This window comes from Lissotriton helveticus, chromosome 1_1 (assembly GCF_964261635.1).
Source record: "Lissotriton helveticus chromosome 1_1, aLisHel1.1, whole genome shotgun sequence".
Classification (NCBI taxonomy): Eukaryota; Metazoa; Chordata; class Amphibia; order Caudata; family Salamandridae; genus Lissotriton; species Lissotriton helveticus.
The window spans coordinates 1,080,859,477-1,080,879,162 of NC_136057.1; the positions used below are offsets into that span (position 1 = coordinate 1,080,859,477).

Consider the following 19,686-nt stretch of genomic DNA (forward strand, 5'->3'; position numbering starts at 1 on the left):
CTGGGTTCCACGTCTATAGATTATGTATGGGATGATTATAAAGCCAGTTTGAGAGGCATGCTACATGGTCTAATAATCTCTAAAAATCTAGCCACGGCTTTGGAACTAGATTCCATCGGGAGCAGGATAATTGAATTAGAAGTGGAAAGGAACAGTCTTAATCAGGAGAACTTAGGGAAACTGACACAAGTTCAGAAAAATTTGGAGTGGGCTAGGCAGGAGCTTAGGAGCTTGTTGGACCAGAAATGTAATTTTGAATATGGGGAAAACGCAGGTGCTCTATTAGCCTGGAAGGCCAGGACTGATTGTTCGAAAAATAACATCAATGAACTAATTATTATTAGCAATGGACATAAATCCTGTAAGAAGACCTACAAAAGTGTCTTCTTTCTCTTTTTTCAGATCTGTATCAGGAAAATTTGGTTCCTTCTCAGGATAAATTACTGTCCTGGATAAGGGACAAATCTTTACCCACTTTAACTGAAGTTAGTCGGGTTTCCCTTGATGCCCCTATAACCATAGAAGAAATTAGGGATCAAATAAAAGAGGTCCAAAAACAATAAAGCCTCCGGTTTGGATGCTCTTCCGAACAAAGTTTATAAACTTCTTTTGGATGAATTGACCCCGGTACTCCATACTCTATTTAACACAGTTTAGAGTCCAACAGGTGTGGTACCCAGATCTTGGAAGGAAGCCACTATCGTTCTGATACTGAAGTCAGGGTAAGATCCACTAAAGGCTGATTCCTATCGCCTGATCTCCCTGCTGAATGCCGATTATAAGATCTTTATGGGCATTCTGGCAGGGGGAATGGCGAAACTAGTTCCGAGTCTGTTTAACATCGACCAGAAAGGTTTTATGGTTGGGAGGTACATCCAGGAACAGACCCAACTCCTGAACGGGAATATCGACTTGGCTGTGGTGAGAGCGGACCCTTTAGCAGTAGTGGCCTTGGACGCAGCTAAGGATTTCGATCGGGTCTGTTGGTGGTACCTCTGGGGGGTTCTTGAGGGGCTGGGCATGGGCCCTGTCTTTGTCCAGACCTTAAGGAATTGTTACCAGTGAGCTTCCGCAATGATCCTGTTGAATGGCACCCTGACTCCCAGTTTTGACACTCAGAGAGGGACTAGACAGGGGTGCCCCTTATCCCCCCTTTTGTTTAGCATTTGCATTGAGCCCTTGGCGCAAGCTATCAGGTTAGATGATTTAATCTGCCCTTTTAAAACACTAAATTATCAGTGTAAAATAACACTGTACGCTGATGATGTTATTATCTATACCAGCGATCTGGAGGCATCTATTCCACGGCTTGGAAATCTGCTGAAGGAATTTGGCTCAATTTCTGGTTACCTAGCCAATTCCGCTAAAACGGAAGTGATGAGTTGGAACATCGACTATAGGGGAGGCCCCATTATTTATTTATTTTTTTTAAAACCTTTATTGTGCAGATATAGCTGACAAATACGGGCCTACAACCCATCGGGCCGGCCACCACACTGTATTAGCACATAAACCAGGAAAGAAAGTCCAGCAGGTCTCCATTATATCAGATGCAACAAAGCAAAGCAAATAGCCACAAGGAAACCACAGTGAGAAGGAAAAGTGAAGGTTAATTTTATAATATAATAGGGTGAGGAGCAGGAACATTGCAGTTATTAAAGTCCAAAAGTCTGTGGCGGGTCATCAACAGGCAGTGGAACAAAACACAGCGAGTTTCAAAAAAAAGAACAGCTACATCATAGCAAGGGCAAAACATGAGTCCCACATCAGCAAACAATATCATCCACTGCCCAACGCCCACCCGTTACCACAGGAATACGCATCAATACATAGAAAGGAAGTCAGGATTGCAATACGAAGCCATCCGCTACATCAACCCAGGGAAAGAGAGAAGGAAGGGGAAAAAGGGGAAAAGAACATCGGAAAAAAGGGTTGAAAAAACAGGGAAAGAGGACGCGGCCCCACAGTATATGCCCCATGGCAAATAAAGCACACGAAAAAGGGGCAGCCCACGGAGCCAAAGGAAACAGGAGTAATGGATGCGCAATGAACATCGGTATCAGGGAAGCCGTGTGCCCAGGCTAGCAAAATACACCCCAGGAGGCCTACATGCAGACGCAGCGCCCAGAAAAAGAATACACAAGAGCCATAGAACCAAGAACAGAAGAAAAACAAAAAGACAGACCCCCCCCCCCACCCACCCCACCCTGCACCCCTGCGGAAGGCTACGGCCTACCCCCCCAGCAGCGTGCCTGTCGCCCTAACCGGAAACCCGAAATATAGAGGAGTCAAAACGTAAGGAAGAAACCATATAGGCCAAAAGAGAGGAAAGGGAAAGGAAGGAAAAACCATCGGGGGAGGAGACACATAATCAAAACTATCAGCCCCCAACTCCCCCGTCCGAGCACATTCAAATCCCACGAGAAGAGAAAGTCATTGCAAAACAATAAACAGGTACCAGGAATATGAAGAGGAAGCAATCATACATGTAGAGCCGCAAGGCGGTCATCCGGTCACGCCACAAAGTAATAGTCCGGTGGTGCAAGGTCATCTCAACCCTGTCCTCGTCTGTCCAGTGCCATAGGCACAGAGTGCACAAAGAACCAGAACATGAGGGGGCAGAGGTGAAAAACAGGGATTCCAAACGTCGAGCTACTACACAAGTTATAACGGCTTCGGACCGGATGAGTAAAAAAGGAGAGCAACAGCAGCAGGCAACTCAAGCGCAGCTCCACAGACCAAGGGGAAAAAATTGTCCCGGTGAAACAGTTACAGGATCTCCGCTCGGCAGGCCGAGGCAAAAAATCACCGGGGGACCCGGCGAGACCGATCCGGACGGATCTCGGCTGGAGGCTCTCCAATGCATCCACCACTGGGAAGAACTCTTGACAATACCAGGCAGCAGGCATCTGAACGTCCAAACAAGCGGTGGCCTTAGCATTTTCAATTTCCAGGAAAGGCACCGCAGCACCCTGAAGCGGCGAAGCCATACACGCAGGGGACGGCCCAACGAGCCGGGAACAAAGGCTACCATCCAGCCCATCGACAGGCACAGTCATGGAAGCACGCCAGGAACACAAGGCGGCGAAAACGTCGCCAACTGTAGGCTCACCTTTACGGTATTCAGCAAACGTGCCGTGCGGCGAGCCAATGTCGCCGTCCCCAAATGGGCGTAGAAGCAGAGTGTGGGCCGCCATCTTTGCAGTCCGGCGCGGCCGCGGCAATCTCCGACCCCAATCCGGCCACCAACAGAGCTCGATGGAAACCAGCCGGCGACAAGCAACGGAACACTCAGGGCAAAAAAGCAGGCCAACAGAATATTGAGGCAGCCGGCGCCACCGACCAACGGGCGTCGCCCGCCGAGGCCGGGCGGAGGGTTTCAAGATGGCCGGACAGGAGAACAAAGGGGAGACGAGTCGCCCATTCGGTCAACCCCCGTCCGTGAAAGGCAGCACTCCACCACCAGGTCCCCAGACAGCCAAACCAGGCTCGGTCAGTCGCCACCGGTCCAACCGCACAATGGCCGCTCCTGCCGACCCCGCTCCTCCACCAAGGGGTCGGCCCCGGCGCTCCGCCCCGCCTGGGCGCCGCAGACGAGCACCAGGCCTGCCCGCCCCGGAGGCCACGAAGCGAACAAGGGCGCAGCTCAGGATCCGCGGCACTTAAGAACATCCGGAGCAGACGGTGAGTGCCAGCAAAACTTCATAAGTCCATAGTCCAGCAAATAAGACTTCTCGGGGCAGGATAAGGTGCAGGATAGACAGTTCAGGCAGGAAGGTTTGACGGAGCCGAGCTACAAACGCGGCCATCACGGTCGCGAGCTTGGCTCCTCCCTGGGAGGCCCCATTATTAATGAATTTAAGTATCTGGGTATAAAAATTGTTAAAGACCTGAATAAAATTCCTCTGATTAATCTGGAGAAAACCATAAAGGAAATCGACCACCTCTTCACCAGATGAAGGAATCTGCCTTTGAAAATCTATGGGAGGGTCAATCTGGTGAAGATGAGTATTCTCCCTAAACTGATGTACCTCTTTAATGCTATTCCCTTAACCTTCCCCAGTAAAAGCATTAGTAAAATCCAGGGGAAAATCGGGAGTTTCATTTGGGGGCATAAAAGTGCCAGGATGTCCTGGAAAAAGCTGAGAAGGAAGCTCTTAAAAGGTGGGTTGGCATTTGGCATCCTCTGCTAAGCTGGGGCCGAGATTTGTGTTCGGTAACTTTTTAAGAGTGCTGGTTTTCCCCCCGGGTCCTAAGATTACACCAAGCCTCTACTACCCAGGGCAGGTCGGGCCGACCTAGGCAAAATGCAGTTAGCCGTGAGGCACCCTGTTGTAAAGTAAGAAGGCTTGTTAAATCTGTAGATGTCTTTCGGAGAGATGAGGTAAAAAAATAATAATTCGGCAAAGCACAAGAATTAAAGCACCTGATCCCTGTTAAAAGGCTTAGGAGCCTCAATTATACTCTTTGCTAAGTCCATCTTCAGACTAATTCCTTCACCAGAGATGGTGTGACAAAAGTAAGTTACTGTTGTGATCCTGAATTTGCATTTTTCCTTTTTTATGACCAAACCAGCATTCTACAACTTCTCCAACACTATCCACAAAATCTCATCATGTTCCTTCAGTTTTTTCCCATAGCCAAGTATGTCACCCTGAAAAAAAGAAGCTTGTCCAAACCATCCAACACTTACTTCATCATCCTCTGGAAACATGCCGCTGCCGAGGAAAGGCCAAAAGGCATGCAAATGAAACAGAATGCCCCCAGAGATGTCGCAAATGATGTCAACGGTCTGGATTCAGGATGGAGCATGACCTGGTGGTAAGCGGAGGGCAAATCCATTAGACTGAATATCTATACATCTTTAATGAGTGCCAAGGTGTCTGTGATATTCAGTAAAGGTTGTCTGTCAACCCAAATATATTTGTTCAAACACCTCAAGTCAACACACATGCAAATTCATTTACCCCCATTTTTGGGTGCCCGCACCACTGGAGCCAACCACTACGAACTCTCAATTTCTTCCATTATACCATTCTCCTTGAGCTTCTTGATTTCCTTCTCCAACAAAGCCAACATCATATGAGGAACCTTCCTCACTTTGGACACACTTAGTATTGCCCCACTCTTCAAAACAATTTGATGCTCAGAATTTCTTAGGAGTCCCATCTCATTGCTGAAGACCTTAGGAAATCTTGAACAGATTTCCTCAGGTAACTCTTCTCTAGCTAAAACCAAAACCTTTTCTTTGGCATTCGGATTGAGTGTTATCCCCACATGTCTCCACCCTAGGAGATTGTCACCCCTCTTTGCCACATACACTTTTCCAACTGTATCACGATCAGCAAATCAGATTTTAATCACACAATAACGCAAAACCTCTATCTTCACTCCACCATAACCCACAGGATTTATATCTGGAGGCAATAAGGTAATTTCATCACAACCAAACGTCATACTCCAATTCTTGTCACCAATCATGGTGCAAGGCGAACCATAGTCTGCAAGCACCAATATTTTCTTCCCATCAATAGTAATCTCACACTCTGGCATTTTAATGGGGTCAGCATTCACCAATCCATTATCCCAAACACTCAAAACATACCTCTCTTCCTCTTCAAAACAATTCACTCCTTGTTGTCTAGATCCTCTGCACACTCGAGCATAAAATCCTTTCTTAACACATTTTTCACAAAATGCAAATCTTGCTGAACACCCAGGACTATTCAACAGATGTCCTTCACTACCAAATCAGAAACACTTCACACCGCTGTGTTTAGGGTCACTCTGGGGTTTTTCTGCTCTTTATCCTTGCTTTTAATCCCTACATTCTTGTCACCTTGCTTTTCAACAGGTCTATCTGATCCTTTGCCTCATTCACAGATGGTTCCGACCCAACACCCTTCCCTTTCTCATCACTCATTTCACATACTCACATAGCTGTATTTTCTATGGCCCCAATAATTGCTAGTGCATCTTTCAAATTTGGTATTTAAGCCAACAGCTTTTCTTGAACTTTGATACTATTTGTGCACCTAACAATTTGATCTCTGGAGGAGCCAAGATGGCGATCGAGATGGCTGCGTAACCGCTCGGCTCCGTGAGCCTCCTCACCCCGCACATACATCCTGGCACTTATCCTGAGCTGCAACGGCATCTACATGTAGGCGAAGAATCACTTTTACTTACCGCTTGCTCCTGAGGCTTCTGCTTGCTGCGGACCCGTTGGAGTGTCCCCGACTGTTTTGAGGCCTTCACGGAGCTGGGACCGGGGTCTCGAGTGCGGAGATTGGCCGGCCGCGACTGCAACAACAGCGGACTCTGGTGATGGTGAGGACTCGGCCGGCGGGAACTAAAGACCTGATTGCCGATGGCGACAGTGCCGACCCAGCCCAACTGGCGGAGAACCATGTGGGGAGTGTGATGCAGCTGGGTCGAGGGCGGTCCATGATTCTTAGCCCCCTATTCCGGTGTTGTATCCGGGCCCATTACCGACTTTGCCCGGAGTCAGCGTGCTGCCCCCAGGGTGCGGCGGAGTTTTTAGCCTTTTGGTGACTCTCCGCTGAGAAACCTGCCTTGGCTTGTGAGATTCCCGCTGTGAATCCTGTTCCTCCCTGATGTGAGATCCGGTCCCGAGGTGAGGTGGAGAAGGGCGAGGCCGGAGCAGCTAAGATGGCGGAGAGCGCCCTCGTACGCACACCTCACCCGGGCAGAGAAGCCGCTATGCGAGAGAGAGTCCTGGGGTCTGGCGACACGAGAGAGAGCCCACGCCCGGAGATGTATTGGCTGCGTTAACAACTCTGCATAAGACCCTGATCCGGGACGCCTGGGATCTGGGAAGGAAGATGGCCGCCATTGTTGTCCCACCGCTCCTCATGGGTGGGGATGAATCACAAGGAAGCGCCGATGTGCCCGCCTTTGCGTCAGTGATGAACGTTCCAGCTGCGCCTACGTTTGTGGAGACGCCGATAGCCCCGGTCCGTGACATTGCTTTGGATTGCTCTGTTGTGTTTGGGAGTGACTCGTCGGGGCCCTTAACTGTACGGTGGCGGAAGAAACAACATTGATCCATAGTTTGGGTTGCCCCGGCGGCGTTTCAACAATTGTCGGATTGTGTGTCCTTCTCCTCCTGGCTGGTGAGACTGTGTTCTGCCTGGGGGATGTTTCCGGTATCGGTACTGCCACATACGGAGTTCCGCCATGCGTACTTGACTGGGATTTGGGGGCTACAGTCCCATGGAGTATTGGCACTTCCCGTACCGCCCGGTTCGGTTGTACCCACCACACTGTACTGTATGCCGATTGATGAATGGCCGTATGTGGGTACTATTGATAGAGAAGGCCTGGGATGATAACGTTTAGGATATGATGGAACACATTGTTGGCTGGCGGTGTTTTGGAGAGACACTCCACGGGGATGTTACTGTTTGACTTTATGATTCTTGCTTACTGTGGCTCTTCTGACTTTGCTTCTGATGTATATTGTGCGCGATGGGTGAGGGGGGGGCCGGGTGGTCTGATCGATGGCCCTTCTTCATATTTTTTCCTTTCCTTTTTCTTCCTTTTTCTTCTATATTTCGGGTCTCTTCTTTAGGGCGATAGGCAAGCTGCTGGGGGGGGGGGGGGTAGGCCGTAGCCTTCTGCAGGGGTGCAGGGTGGGGGCTGGGGGGAAGAGGGTTGTTTATTTGTCCTTTCTTTGTCTCTATGGCCCTTTGCTTTTTATTTTTCTGGGTGTTGTCGTCTTCATGTTTCCTACAATCTGTTTTGTTTTTAAGGGCTGGGCTGCTTATTCGACATGACGTGTATGTGTTGTTTACATTTATCCTGACTCGTATGCATTGCCCCTGTATCCTCAAGTGTATTCGCCCTCATTGCGGATTTCTGTTTCCTGTTGCTATTGTAGGATCATGTGTGACCGTCTGGCACTTCTTCTGATATTTTTTCTGTTTTATTTTTCTTCATTGTAAAATTAACCTTCTTAAATCCTGCTTATTACGCTGTACGCTTAAATACGAGTCATATCCTGGATACTTACCTGACCCCGGCTTTTGGACCGCCGTTTCTTTTTATATTGCTTTGCTTACCTTACGAAGTGATTAGCGGCCGGCCGGGATGGTTGTAGGCCCATGCTTGTATTTATGTGACGTGATAATAAAGGTTTAAAAAAAAACAAAAAAAAAAAACTATTTGATCTCTAATCAACAAATCTGTAAGATGATCAAACTCTCATGTAACAGCCAAAGTTTTTAAAGCTGCAACATAATTACTAATCTTTTTTAATTTCCCTTGTGTCCTAGAGAAAAATGTGTGTCTTTTCAACACTACGTTGATATGTAACCCAAAATGCATTTCTAACATCATAACTGATATGGGTTCACCCTCACCTTCTCCTATGTCCATCTCATAAAGGCTTTCATATATACTCCTACCTTCAATGCCTAAATTGTGTAATAAGATGGATTGTTTGCAGTTCTCAGAAAACCTCCCCGCCCCCTATTGCAATCAAGTGTGAGTCAAAGATCTGTTTCCATCTTTTCCATGGTAATATAGGTTTGCTCTTATCTGAAAGAAAAGAGGGTGGTTCAGACATGTTAAGAGATGCCATGGTATCTACTAGCGTTAAATTCACCACAGTAAAGTATATCCCTGTACAAAAATGAACTCAACAAAAAGATATATCACAATATGCTCCAAAATTTGCCACACTCATGTAAAATGTTTTTGAAAAGAAGAAGGGAGAGAAGGAAAGCAAAACAAAATATCATATACAAATCAGCCTTTCATTATTCACATGAAGTTGACCAAAATTTGAAATGAAGGTTTGCACATCACCGAATATACCTCCTTAGGCATGCACATCAGACACAATCGAATGAGAATCCAGTCGTCCGCAGCAGATACAGATCATGCTTCAAATCTCTTCCACAAAAAGAGAAAAAAGAAGAAACAAAAACAGAAAAAAACAAAAATGTAAGGAAACCTTCTCACTGAGAATGTGCATCCTCGCTGTGTGATACAAAAGGGGGTGGTGATGGACAGAGCATCTGAACCAATCAAACACTCACCCCCAGTCAACAGATCTGGGTTTATTCCATCACCGTTCTTTAGCCCACTCTGCCACCCCAGTTCAGACATGGCCATATGCAAATCAGTCTGACCCTGTGCCTCATGGGAACAGTCCAGCCTGAAGTGCTAAAACCATGCCTGCCATGGACTGGAAACAAGCTTCCTAGGACCGGTTTCTGGCATTCCAGCCGTCTTCAGCCAGGCTTGCTTGAATCCAGTGGCAAAGTGAGCAACGGACTCACGTCTGAGCATACCCTGCCAACTTATGGCGAACAAAGTGGTCCAAAAGGGGGTGGTGATGGACGGAGCATCTGAACCAATCAAACACTCACCCCCAGTCAACAGATCTGGGTTTAATCCATCACCGTTCTTTAGCCCACTCTGCCACCCCAGTTCAGGCATGGCCATATGCAAATCAGTCTGACCCTGTGCCTCATGGGAACAGTCCAGCCCGAACTGTCAAGCCATGCCTTCCCTGGACCGGATTCCTCTATCAGCTCTTCACAGACTGATGCATATGCGTATGCGCACCTGACACAACACCATCTCCTAAGATGGCCGCCCAGTTTACCGTCTAGTTCCTCTGGTCGCGTCTTGACGTCAATGTGACTGTGCCGCAGTGACCGCTGGGAAATCTTTTGAAGTTTCTGCTCGTGACCAGAGCTTAGGCAGTTGGATTCTCTGTACGTCATCAAATGACGTGAGAGCCTTGATGGGGTCAATTCGCCTTGGATCGCTGGTGCTGGTTCAGTTCTGATTAAGCTGCTCACCACATCCGATGTCCAGCCCGTGCTCACCATGTTTAGTGTCCAGTACGAGTGCACTGCTTATTTCAACATAGTGCAAAGTTTGCAAAATTAGCTTTTAGTTCCATCCACGCGTAGGTCCTTTCCTTGATAATGTTTTTAGAGAAGTTAGGGTTGTTGGCAATCCTCAATTATGGCCCAATCATCGCCAATGTTAAATTCAAGGAATAACACTGCCACAGGTTATTTTCCAGGATATTTATTCCAGGTAACAATTATCTCCACCAAACCTGCCAGGCAATGATTCAATCTCAGCTGCCACAGAAACATCCCCAAGTTCAAATCCCAGGTTCCATAGAACCTGGGATTTGCATCACTGCATCACATAATTACATGGTAAACATTCCACGCACAGCAGCTGGGTTCACAAGCCATAGCAGTGACGCATCTTTGGGAGGCATGCCACTAACCTTGAGATGTGTCAAAATTCCTGCACCTCTAAAACCGAGGCATAGGAATGATGCATTGACTGTTTCAGAGGCATTTAACTAGCTGAAGTGACTTGAAACAGTGTAATCTGCAATGATGTCACATCCCCCAACAGATAAGTGAACACATAATGTAGATAACACAGTGAATCACATATTACACAGCATTAATGACTTATGTCACACATAAGAGGGCATAGTTGTACACATAAATATACTATGCCCACTTGTATTTGTGATATCCAGGACAAATGTAATAGAGTTCAAGGTGAGTTGTTCACTTTTTGACATGCCATTACATTGGTCCCCTTACAGTAGGCTACTTGCGTCAGCCTTCCCCTCTGTTTGTTTTTTTATGCAATGCTGTAGTTGAGTCTGTTTTATGACCAACTATAGCATGCGTCACTTTTGGGACGGATACCTTGTGGCATCCTTCCCACGGATAAGTCATAATTTCTGACGCATCCTTGGTACCTTTTGCCATGGAAACCCGTATTGTAATTATGGCACATCCATGGTGTCATACGGATTTTTCATGCAGGCACAAGAAATGTTGACACATTGCTGCCTTGACGCAGCAATGCGTGATTTCTTGTAAATATACCCCTCAATGTCTGGTGTAAATTTAAAAAAATACAGAGTTTTCCCTCATATTCTATACCATTAGTTATCATTTACCACATTAATTGCTGTATAGTCAGTACACAATGAAAATCCATTGTAAGTTGCAGCTCGGTTGTTGGATCTGGGTACATCAGGTTCTTGGAGAAACTACAAGCCCTACATATCCCAGAAGGGTCAGCAGATGTCCCTGGGGATAACCTGGGGTAAATCGGACAGCGGTTCTCATCTCTTCAATCTCCCATGTTTATACTAGAAATCTTCAGAGGAACTGTGAGTTTTATCCTGACCATGGAGACCGAGCAATTATGGCTGATGCCAGGTGGAGCTGCCTAGACAGCGATAGAGGAGATCGGCTTTGATTCACCCCCTATGCCGTCACCTACCCAGCCGGACATTGGACATTGTTTTCCTCGTCTTTCCGCTGTGTCTCCTTCTTCCCCCCCCCCACGACCATGTAACATTGTTTTTTATATGTCCTTGTACTGTGTAACCCTGTAACTAATGTAATTTGTAACTTGTAACTCACTTGTCCTCATGTAAAGCGCTCTGATACCTCCGGGTCTAGCCAGCGCTATATAAAACTCTTCAAATAAATATAATAAAATAAATAAATAACAGTATAGGTCTTTGGAAAATCTGTCACAGTAAGAGTAAGTTACAGATGAACATGTAGTAACAAATGCCTGTTTGTTCAACTCAATTTCAATTTTGTTTTATTTCAACTGTTACTTTTTATAGAAAAACCTTGAAGGATAAATGCATATAACCACTTGCTGAATTTAGAACGGTGTCTTCTTTTTAGAAATGTATAGCATTCTGGGATCCAACATGAGTTTCACACCTGTTTCTACCACAAATAGAAAAAATGGTCTGTCTCTCAGTAAAATGCCAAAACTGTGTTAAAAAATTTGTTTTTCTGGTTCAAGTCTGTCTGTTCCTGATAGCTGGGAAGATGGTGGTTTTAGAACTGCAAACCCTTGATGCCATTTGCAGGAAAAAAACACAGATGCATCTTTCTGCAGCACTTTTTCACCATTTGTCCCAAAAAATCCAAAATGTAGCCATGTTTTGGCTAATTTCTCAGTTCCCTTCAGGGAAATCCACAAACCCCGGGCGCATTTAGACTCCCCAGGATGTTGGGAAAAAGGACATAAATTTGGCATGGACACCTTTAGCGGAAAAAAGGTTATGAAGCCCTAAGCGTGAACTACCCCAAATAGCCGCAGACAGGCTCAGCATTTGGGGAAAAGGCCCAGCAGCTAAGAGGTTGAAGGCTCAAGGAGGGGGCCACGGTGCCCATCTCCCTTAAATCATATTCTTGGCCACAGAGAATGGGGTCCCCAGGACCTACAATGATTCAGGAAGTCGGCCGTGCTGCCCTCTCCCCCATTTTTTCTTTAACAATCGGCCCATGGGAAGGTGTCTCTATTTCCTTTAAAGGCTTGTGAGGGGGGCCACATGGACACTTCTCCGTTAAAATGTATTTTTGGTGTCAGGGGATGGGATCTCCAGGACCTACAATGCTCAGGAAGGGAGTCCATGTTGCCCCCCTCTCAATCAGCCCAAGGGATGGGGTCACGAGGGCTCATAAAAGCTTGGGAGGAGGCCACATGACCCCCTTACTTTAAAAAAAAATCAACCCCAGGTGATGGGGTCCTTAGGGCCTAGGAAGGCTCATGTGGTGCTGAACCACATTTTGGGAGGCTTAGGGTAGTGGGGCCCACTCATGCCCCCATCCCCAAGGTATTCATATTATGGTGGGCACTATTTTGGGTCTTTTACTGCATTCCCAGAGGATCGCAGGAAAAATTGCCAATAATTGTTATTTATTTTGCCCACGGGGAGGTCCCTCTGGGGCCTCCCACAAGGCTAGGGGGGCAGGGTATCCCTGCCCTGTCCCCTTATAATATTTGTTTTAATACTTCAGGACACAGGAGGAAGTCTCTGAGTTTTGTAATAGCTGCCAGGAACATTTTTCTCATGTTGCTGGCAGACAATCAGAGTGCTCGCTCCCACAAGAGTCTAGAGAGTCTGACTCCTGTGGGAGTGAAGTGGCCCAAGGGAAATAAGAGGTCCCAGAGGCAATCAGAATGCTCTATCAAACTTGGGGGTAAGGGACTCTCGAGCAGAGTCCATCGTACTCAACCGTCCTGAAATACAATTATTTTTAAACCTTAATTTCTCAAAAACTACTGAACAGATTTTCACGAAATCACAAAAAGTACAATCTGCGGGAAAGGGTCTGGCTTCCTGCAAATTTTGGTGTCATTGGTTAGTAACGGAGATACCAGTCAAATTGGGATTACAATATCCAGAGTAAAGCTTTGGATCTGTGATTTTTCACCCAGAAAGTAAGTGAAAGTTCAGGTGAAATATGAGGGAAAATGAGTACTTACTGGGGGAATCAAGACCATGATTACTGTCTTTGTAGGTGATTCCTAATTTCAATGGGGACCATCAGGGCATCCCGTGTAATCCCTAGTAACTTCACCTTTCCACGGAGTTATCAATCCTACCAGTATTTCATCTTGTAATTTAGGGTGCAGATTTAACAAGGGAGATTACATGGATTTGGTAATCTGGCTCCATGAATTAAACTAGTTACAAAAGCAAGCAAATGGTCTCAGACTGCTGTCATGAATAAGCCATTTGTTTGCTTTCTTTGTTAGGTGCTTATTTAACATCATAAAAGCATCTCATATGTGAAACCAATGGCATAATCCATTGGGTTACGACCAGATCTATTGGAATTACCTTAACAGAGACAGACAGCAGCGATAAGACTGGAGGCAGAGTAGTAAACGGCTTTTCAAAATTTTGTAGCAACTCTTTTGGGGGCTCATCCACACAGCAGACTAAATATGCCTTCATGAACATTTTTAGAAAAAAATGCATTGCTGTTATACGCAGACTGAGGCCAGTATTGAAAACGGAAGTACGCAGAACGTGGTCCGGATGAAATGCTCCATATATGGTCTCGGAAACATCTGCAGGAAGAGAAAACTTTGTCAATGCAACGTTTTGAATACGTTATAATTTTAATAAAGCTGCAAATTAAGAAAAGCACGCATGCTTCACTGTATGATATAGCAATTAAGTCGTTATCTAATTGGCAATATGAATTGAACATTTGTTCTGGGGGTGTCACGCCAACATCTCATTATGCTAAGGTGCCTGCTACCAAAATGTGTAACCATGGAATCACAGTTTATCACCATATTGGCAATGTTTGAACCATTAGCTGCATCGATGAAATTAATAGGCTTGGTACTTAAAACATCATTTCCCAGCATTCAATTACGACAGAGGGTCGATGTTTTGCAGTAAAAGGCAATAACTATTAATATGCCCAGATGTTTCTAAGTACTGTAGGTTCCAAAGAAAGCGCACCTTGTTCACAAGCCAGACATGTCCACTCTCATTTAAATAACTCTGAAGTACTATTCCAAGAGATAGGTGATAAAAGTCACAAAAAGCACATCTAGCTATCTATAGAAGTGGATGCATTATTTTACATTCTAGCTTAAAACGTTTGGGAAAAGCACATCCAATAAAAGTGTAGATCACAGCTGTGAGGACAGAAATGCTGAAATCAGAAAAGCTACAATACAGTCAATTTCTCGTCAAACAGTGACGCCTGCACATTGTTGCAATGGTGGCTAGCTTAAATAAAAAATGATGGGGCGTGAAGGCGTACAACTCACATGAATGAGGGAGTATGAACGGTGTTGCACTTATCTTTGCTGCCCGCTAGCAGGAAAAGGAAGAACTTCCTTCTTGCTTGTGGAACGCAACTCCAAGCAATCTTGGGGCTGCTCTCATGCTGTGAAAGTAGCCCCAGGATTGGTTCACCCAGCGTTAATTTTGTGGCTGGGGGCCTGTGCCAGCAATCCCCATGCTGTTTCACAGTCTTTGGATAGTTGGGTCTACAGTGTGCATGTCAGGCTAGTTGCCGCGAGATGGCTGGCCAATCCGACATGCACACTCCAGACTAGTCCTGTCATCCTGCATTTGCAGGATTTAGCCCGGCCCCCACCATTGTGCTGTACACAGAACAAGCCGGTGCAGTGGCAAATAAGTAAAATGGCATTAACATGCCATTTTATTGATTTGTGTTTGCCTGCTCTGCTCACAGCATGTGGGGCGACGCTCCTCTGCTGCTGAGAAGGAGCCGCCCCTCCTATTTGCGTGGCTATCCCTGTTAGCTGATTTTTTCTGAGTATTAGCTTAATGCAAATCTTTGTAGAGAATGTGTTTAAAAATCTTCTGAGTTACGACCAATGACTGTAACTGACAACATGGCCAGTCCAACGCAATTTGGGAGAGACTTTGGGCACTTTGGGCTCAATTCACAAATTGTATTTTCTAGTACATAAAGTAGTAGTACTCGTGTACTAGAGAACAGTTCACAAAGCTATGGCCGGAAACCTCAACCTATCCTATCTTTTTCTGTGTGGAGATTTCTACCAATATGGCAGAGGTCTCCCACACGTGTTTGTTTTAGTGCTAAATGTGAGAGGGATTAGGGAGAGCATTAGTAAAATGGAGATTTTCTACTACTACATGGGAGGGGTTGAGAAGGGGTTTAGGAATGGGCAGCTAATACAAAAACACTTCCACAAAAGAATAAGACAATTGCTATTTACAAGCTACATTTCTAAAATGTATACAGATCAAAACAGGAGTAACCCCAGCTTACCCTTGGAGTAAGTGAAAATATTACACATGGGCAAACACTGCAACTGCAAAAAGCTGGCATTGAAAAAAAAGGAAGGCAGTGTAATAAATTAACATCTCATAGAGGCAAATGGTAAATAAATTAAATTACTTTGACATGGACTTTATATATTACATATTTTGGCAATAATGATTCCCGATATTGTTTCCCACAATGTAATGTACTCAAGACACACAAAAAAGGGCATGGTTTAAAGATTGGCAGAAGGATTAAGTAACATCTCCATGGCAGAGTACTTTACTACCATCATGGCAAGGGTACCCCACCCAGCAAATTTAGAGATGTCCGCTGGCCCAGCTCCCCATAGCCAATCACAACGCTTGGTCTGAATGTCGTAGATTGGCGCTCAAATGTGAAATGGGAGGCTTTGCATGTTCCTCACCAGGCTGTATAAAGCAAGCCTGGTGGGAAAGATGCAAAGTGTGCAGGACTGTGTGGCCAGCCCGATAGGGATGGCCAAGCAGTCATGCACAGGTAAGGAGTGTAAACCACTTCTCACTCTGCTCTGGCCAGCCCCACCCCGAGAGCCACTGACTTCAACAGGAAAAATAAAATTATAACAACAATACGTCATTATCATTTTATTTTTCCTATTGTTCAGTGGGGCGCCACTCCTCCGCGTTAGTGGAAGAGCCGCCACTGACTAATCTTACCTAAGAGCATGTCAATCATAAAAACTAAAGTGCAGTAATCCTAGATAAAAAATATAGCCTGCCTACAGATTTGAGTACAGAGTTAAAAGAAAAATCAGGAACAGCATTTTGACAATTTGAAATGAGTTCAGCTACAAGCACAACCTGTGTGAAAGCAGTAGCACGCTTAAGTAAAAAATGTAGGTGTTGCCATTGTAACAATTGGTTCACGAGCATGATCTGCTCTGCGATGAGTTTGACAAGTTCTTATTTCTTTTTTTTTTTTAGTTCAAAGAAAAGTTTATTAAGATAACCAAATAATGACAGCATAGTATACAAAGTGAAAGCAACAGGAATGGCATGAATAATAACTGAGAGCATTATAAAAAATGTGATGAAAGAAAATGGGGGGAGGGACAAGGAGGAAAGGGAGGATAGGGAGGAGAGAAAGGAAAGGGAGATATCAATGAGGCTAAAACTTTAAAAATTACAATCCTTGAAGCTATATAACATTAGAGGCAATGCACAAATATGCAGAGAAATAAACAGTAATGAATAAGAAGGAACAAAAGGTTATTCAAGGGGGTTTCAAAACTTCTTGTTGAACTGGGGATAATTGAAAGGAACGCTTGGCACATGCATCCAGGTAAAGGGTAACGGGGAGCCATAATGCAAGCCTTTTCGGAGCCAGGGAAGTGGGATAAACAAATGCAGTATCTAGTCTGTGATTGTAACATACATTGAACCACCAAGCTTTAAAAGTAATTCCCTTGGAATCTTTCCAGTTAACAGTAATTTGCTGAAACGCAACAGCCAATAATAAGTCAACAATATGAACATTTGCTGCAACATCAGTCCAAGAAGAGGAAAGGGAACCAAGGAAGATGTCAATGATAGAAAAGGGGATGGAGGTGTTGAAAATAGAATTGATTTGATTCCAGACTTTAGTCCAGAAGGCATGTGTGGGAGAACATGTGAAAAGCATGTGAAAAAGTGTGGCATTGGGGTGAGAGCAAGACCAGCAGAGATCTAGGGTCAGGGGAAAGCGCTTGTGGAGAACAGATGGCGTGTACAGAAGGCGATTGTAAATGAAAAAAAGAGTTTGTGTGAGAGAGGCAGCCCTGGAAGATTTGCGAATTTTAGTCCATATTTTATCCCACAGGGATGTGGGCCACGAGACAGCAAGATCAGATTCCCATTGCTCCTCAACTTTGGATTTAGGCCTAGGTGATGGAGGATCGTAAAAGGAGTGGTATATGGAGGACGCTGATGGGTGAGAGCGTAGTTGAGCGTGTAGAGAAGAAACGGGAGTCGGAGGGGTCACAGCCGAAGTGGAAGTGGAGAGAGAATCATAGGCAGACATAACTGCATGTTTGAGTAGGGTGTATTTATAAACAAAGGAGGCAGGGAGAGAAAAGATTTGACGGAGAATCGGAAAAGGGGTGAAGACAGATCTAGTGAAAAGTTGGGAGACCCAGATTAAACCACGCCGTCGCCAAGTTTTCCAGTAGAAGGGTTTCAGTTTAATAAGAATGCTATTATTATACCAAATCGTAGTGGCGAGAAGTTCTGCAATAGAAGAGGGAGGAGCCGGAGTAGTGGCTAGAAGTAGTTTCGCGGTGTGTTTATGAATCGGACTGGACAAGAATTGGGGCTTGCGAGAAAAGGATAAGTATTCAGCAAAGGAAAAAGGAGAAAGAGAAAGACGTTCAAGTTCAGCCCACAGAGGAAGGGGGTCAGTAGGGTCTGTAAGCCAAACGGCTGCTTGTTTCAGGAGGAACGCTTTATGGTAGGCAGGAAAATTTGGAAAGTTAACCCCACCTTCCGATTTGGGGAGGCGGAGACGCGATAAGGACATACGCGGTTTCTTACCAGACCATAAGAAGACTGAGAGGATGGAATTTAATTTAGTGAAAAATTTTGCAGGGATGGAAATCGGTAAATTAGAAATGGTGTAGAGGACAATTGGGGACAGCATCATCTTAATAGTGTCGAGACGGCCCCACCAAGAAAGGTATAAGGGGTGCCATCTAGAAGTAAGGTCAGACAATTTTTGAGAGCATTTAGTAAGGCATAACGAAATAGTATCTGGGACAGAAGGAGTAATGTGCAAACCAAGATACTTGATATGAGCCGGACTCCAAGTGAAAGTGGATGCAGCAAAATCAGGTTTAAAGGTGAATTTGGTGAGGGGTAGGATTTCGCATTTATCACTATTGAGCTTATATCCAGAAAGATGGGAATAGGTGCGGACTTCAGCGAGGAAAGCGGGGATGGAGACAGATGGATTCGAAATGAAAAGCAAAATGTCATCTGCATAGGCAGCTAATTTAATCTGCGTTTGAGCAAGAGGGAAGCCATGAATGTTCGGGTTTTGACGTATTCTGGATAAGAAAGGTTCCAGGGCGAGATTAAAAAGAAATGGGGAGAGAGGACAGCCTTGTCGGACGCCTCTACCGAGACGAAAAAATGAGGAAATGAGTCCATTGGCACACACCGCGGCTCTAGGGTTTGCATAGAGGAGGGATATAAGGGAAATGAAATTGGGGCCAAATCCAAACCATTTTAACACGGAAAAAAGAAATGACCATTCTACCCTGTCAAATGCCACAAGTTCTTATTTCTGTTTCAACAAAAGCTAAAGATTTCACAAACCTGTAGCTGAAAATAGTGTAGTCTGGTTTGAATCAGGCAATTACTGTTTGCCTGCAATCCGCGTTCTAGAAAGAGAGGCCTCAGTTGCCTTTTTCTACCATAAGTGCAGGGCAGATGTAGATGGGAATGCATAATGTCCTCTTTAGCAGATCCATATAGGCGGCACTCGGCAGGGCACCCCGTCTTTTCCCATGGTGGAGGGGTAAATCTAAGTGGAGAAAGGTAAAATCATTTTCTCATATACCTGAGTGTCAGGTAAAGTGAAAACGTTTCTCCAAAAAAATGTTGAGGTTTTAGTATCGTGTAGCTGCCGTTCATCATCCATGCATACAACCTCTGGGGGAACACAGCTCTGTCTTGAGGCAACAAGGTCTTTTTGACCAGCGAGTTGACTATTTTCCTAAAGGCATCTAAACAGGGGCGCCTCATCTACGTGAGCAGAGGAGCGCCGGCCCATTGCTTTCTTGCAGTGCGCAAAATAACATTTTATGTTTCTGCTTCTTGCACTGCGAGGAAGCAGAAGGGTATTCCTGGTTGGGGGTGGGCGGTCTTGCAGGACTCCAGGGGAGAAGTGGCTTTCCCACTCTAATGGCCACATGCATCATTGTTCCCGTTTGCGATTTCTTAATTGCGAAAATTAAGGAATCGCAATTAAGAAATCGCAAACAGCTATGCATCTAAAAATTCCTTAATTGCGATTCACAATTTGCGAATCGCAATTAAGGAATCCCTTCCCA

General features: G+C 45.3%; 1 protein-coding gene across 2 annotated transcripts in view; it reads right to left on the reverse strand.

The window, feature by feature from the left end:
• Window positions 1-19,686, reverse strand: part of CFAP54 (cilia and flagella associated protein 54) — a 2,603,731-nt gene that overhangs the window by 295,882 nt on the left and 2,288,163 nt on the right. For both annotated transcript variants that reach the window (XM_078677994.1, XM_078677988.1), the window contains one exon: window positions 13,679-13,911. In XM_078677994.1, coding sequence (XP_078534120.1) covers window positions 13,679-13,911 — 233 coding nt within the window. The remainder of the gene's footprint in view (window positions 1-13,678; window positions 13,912-19,686) is intronic.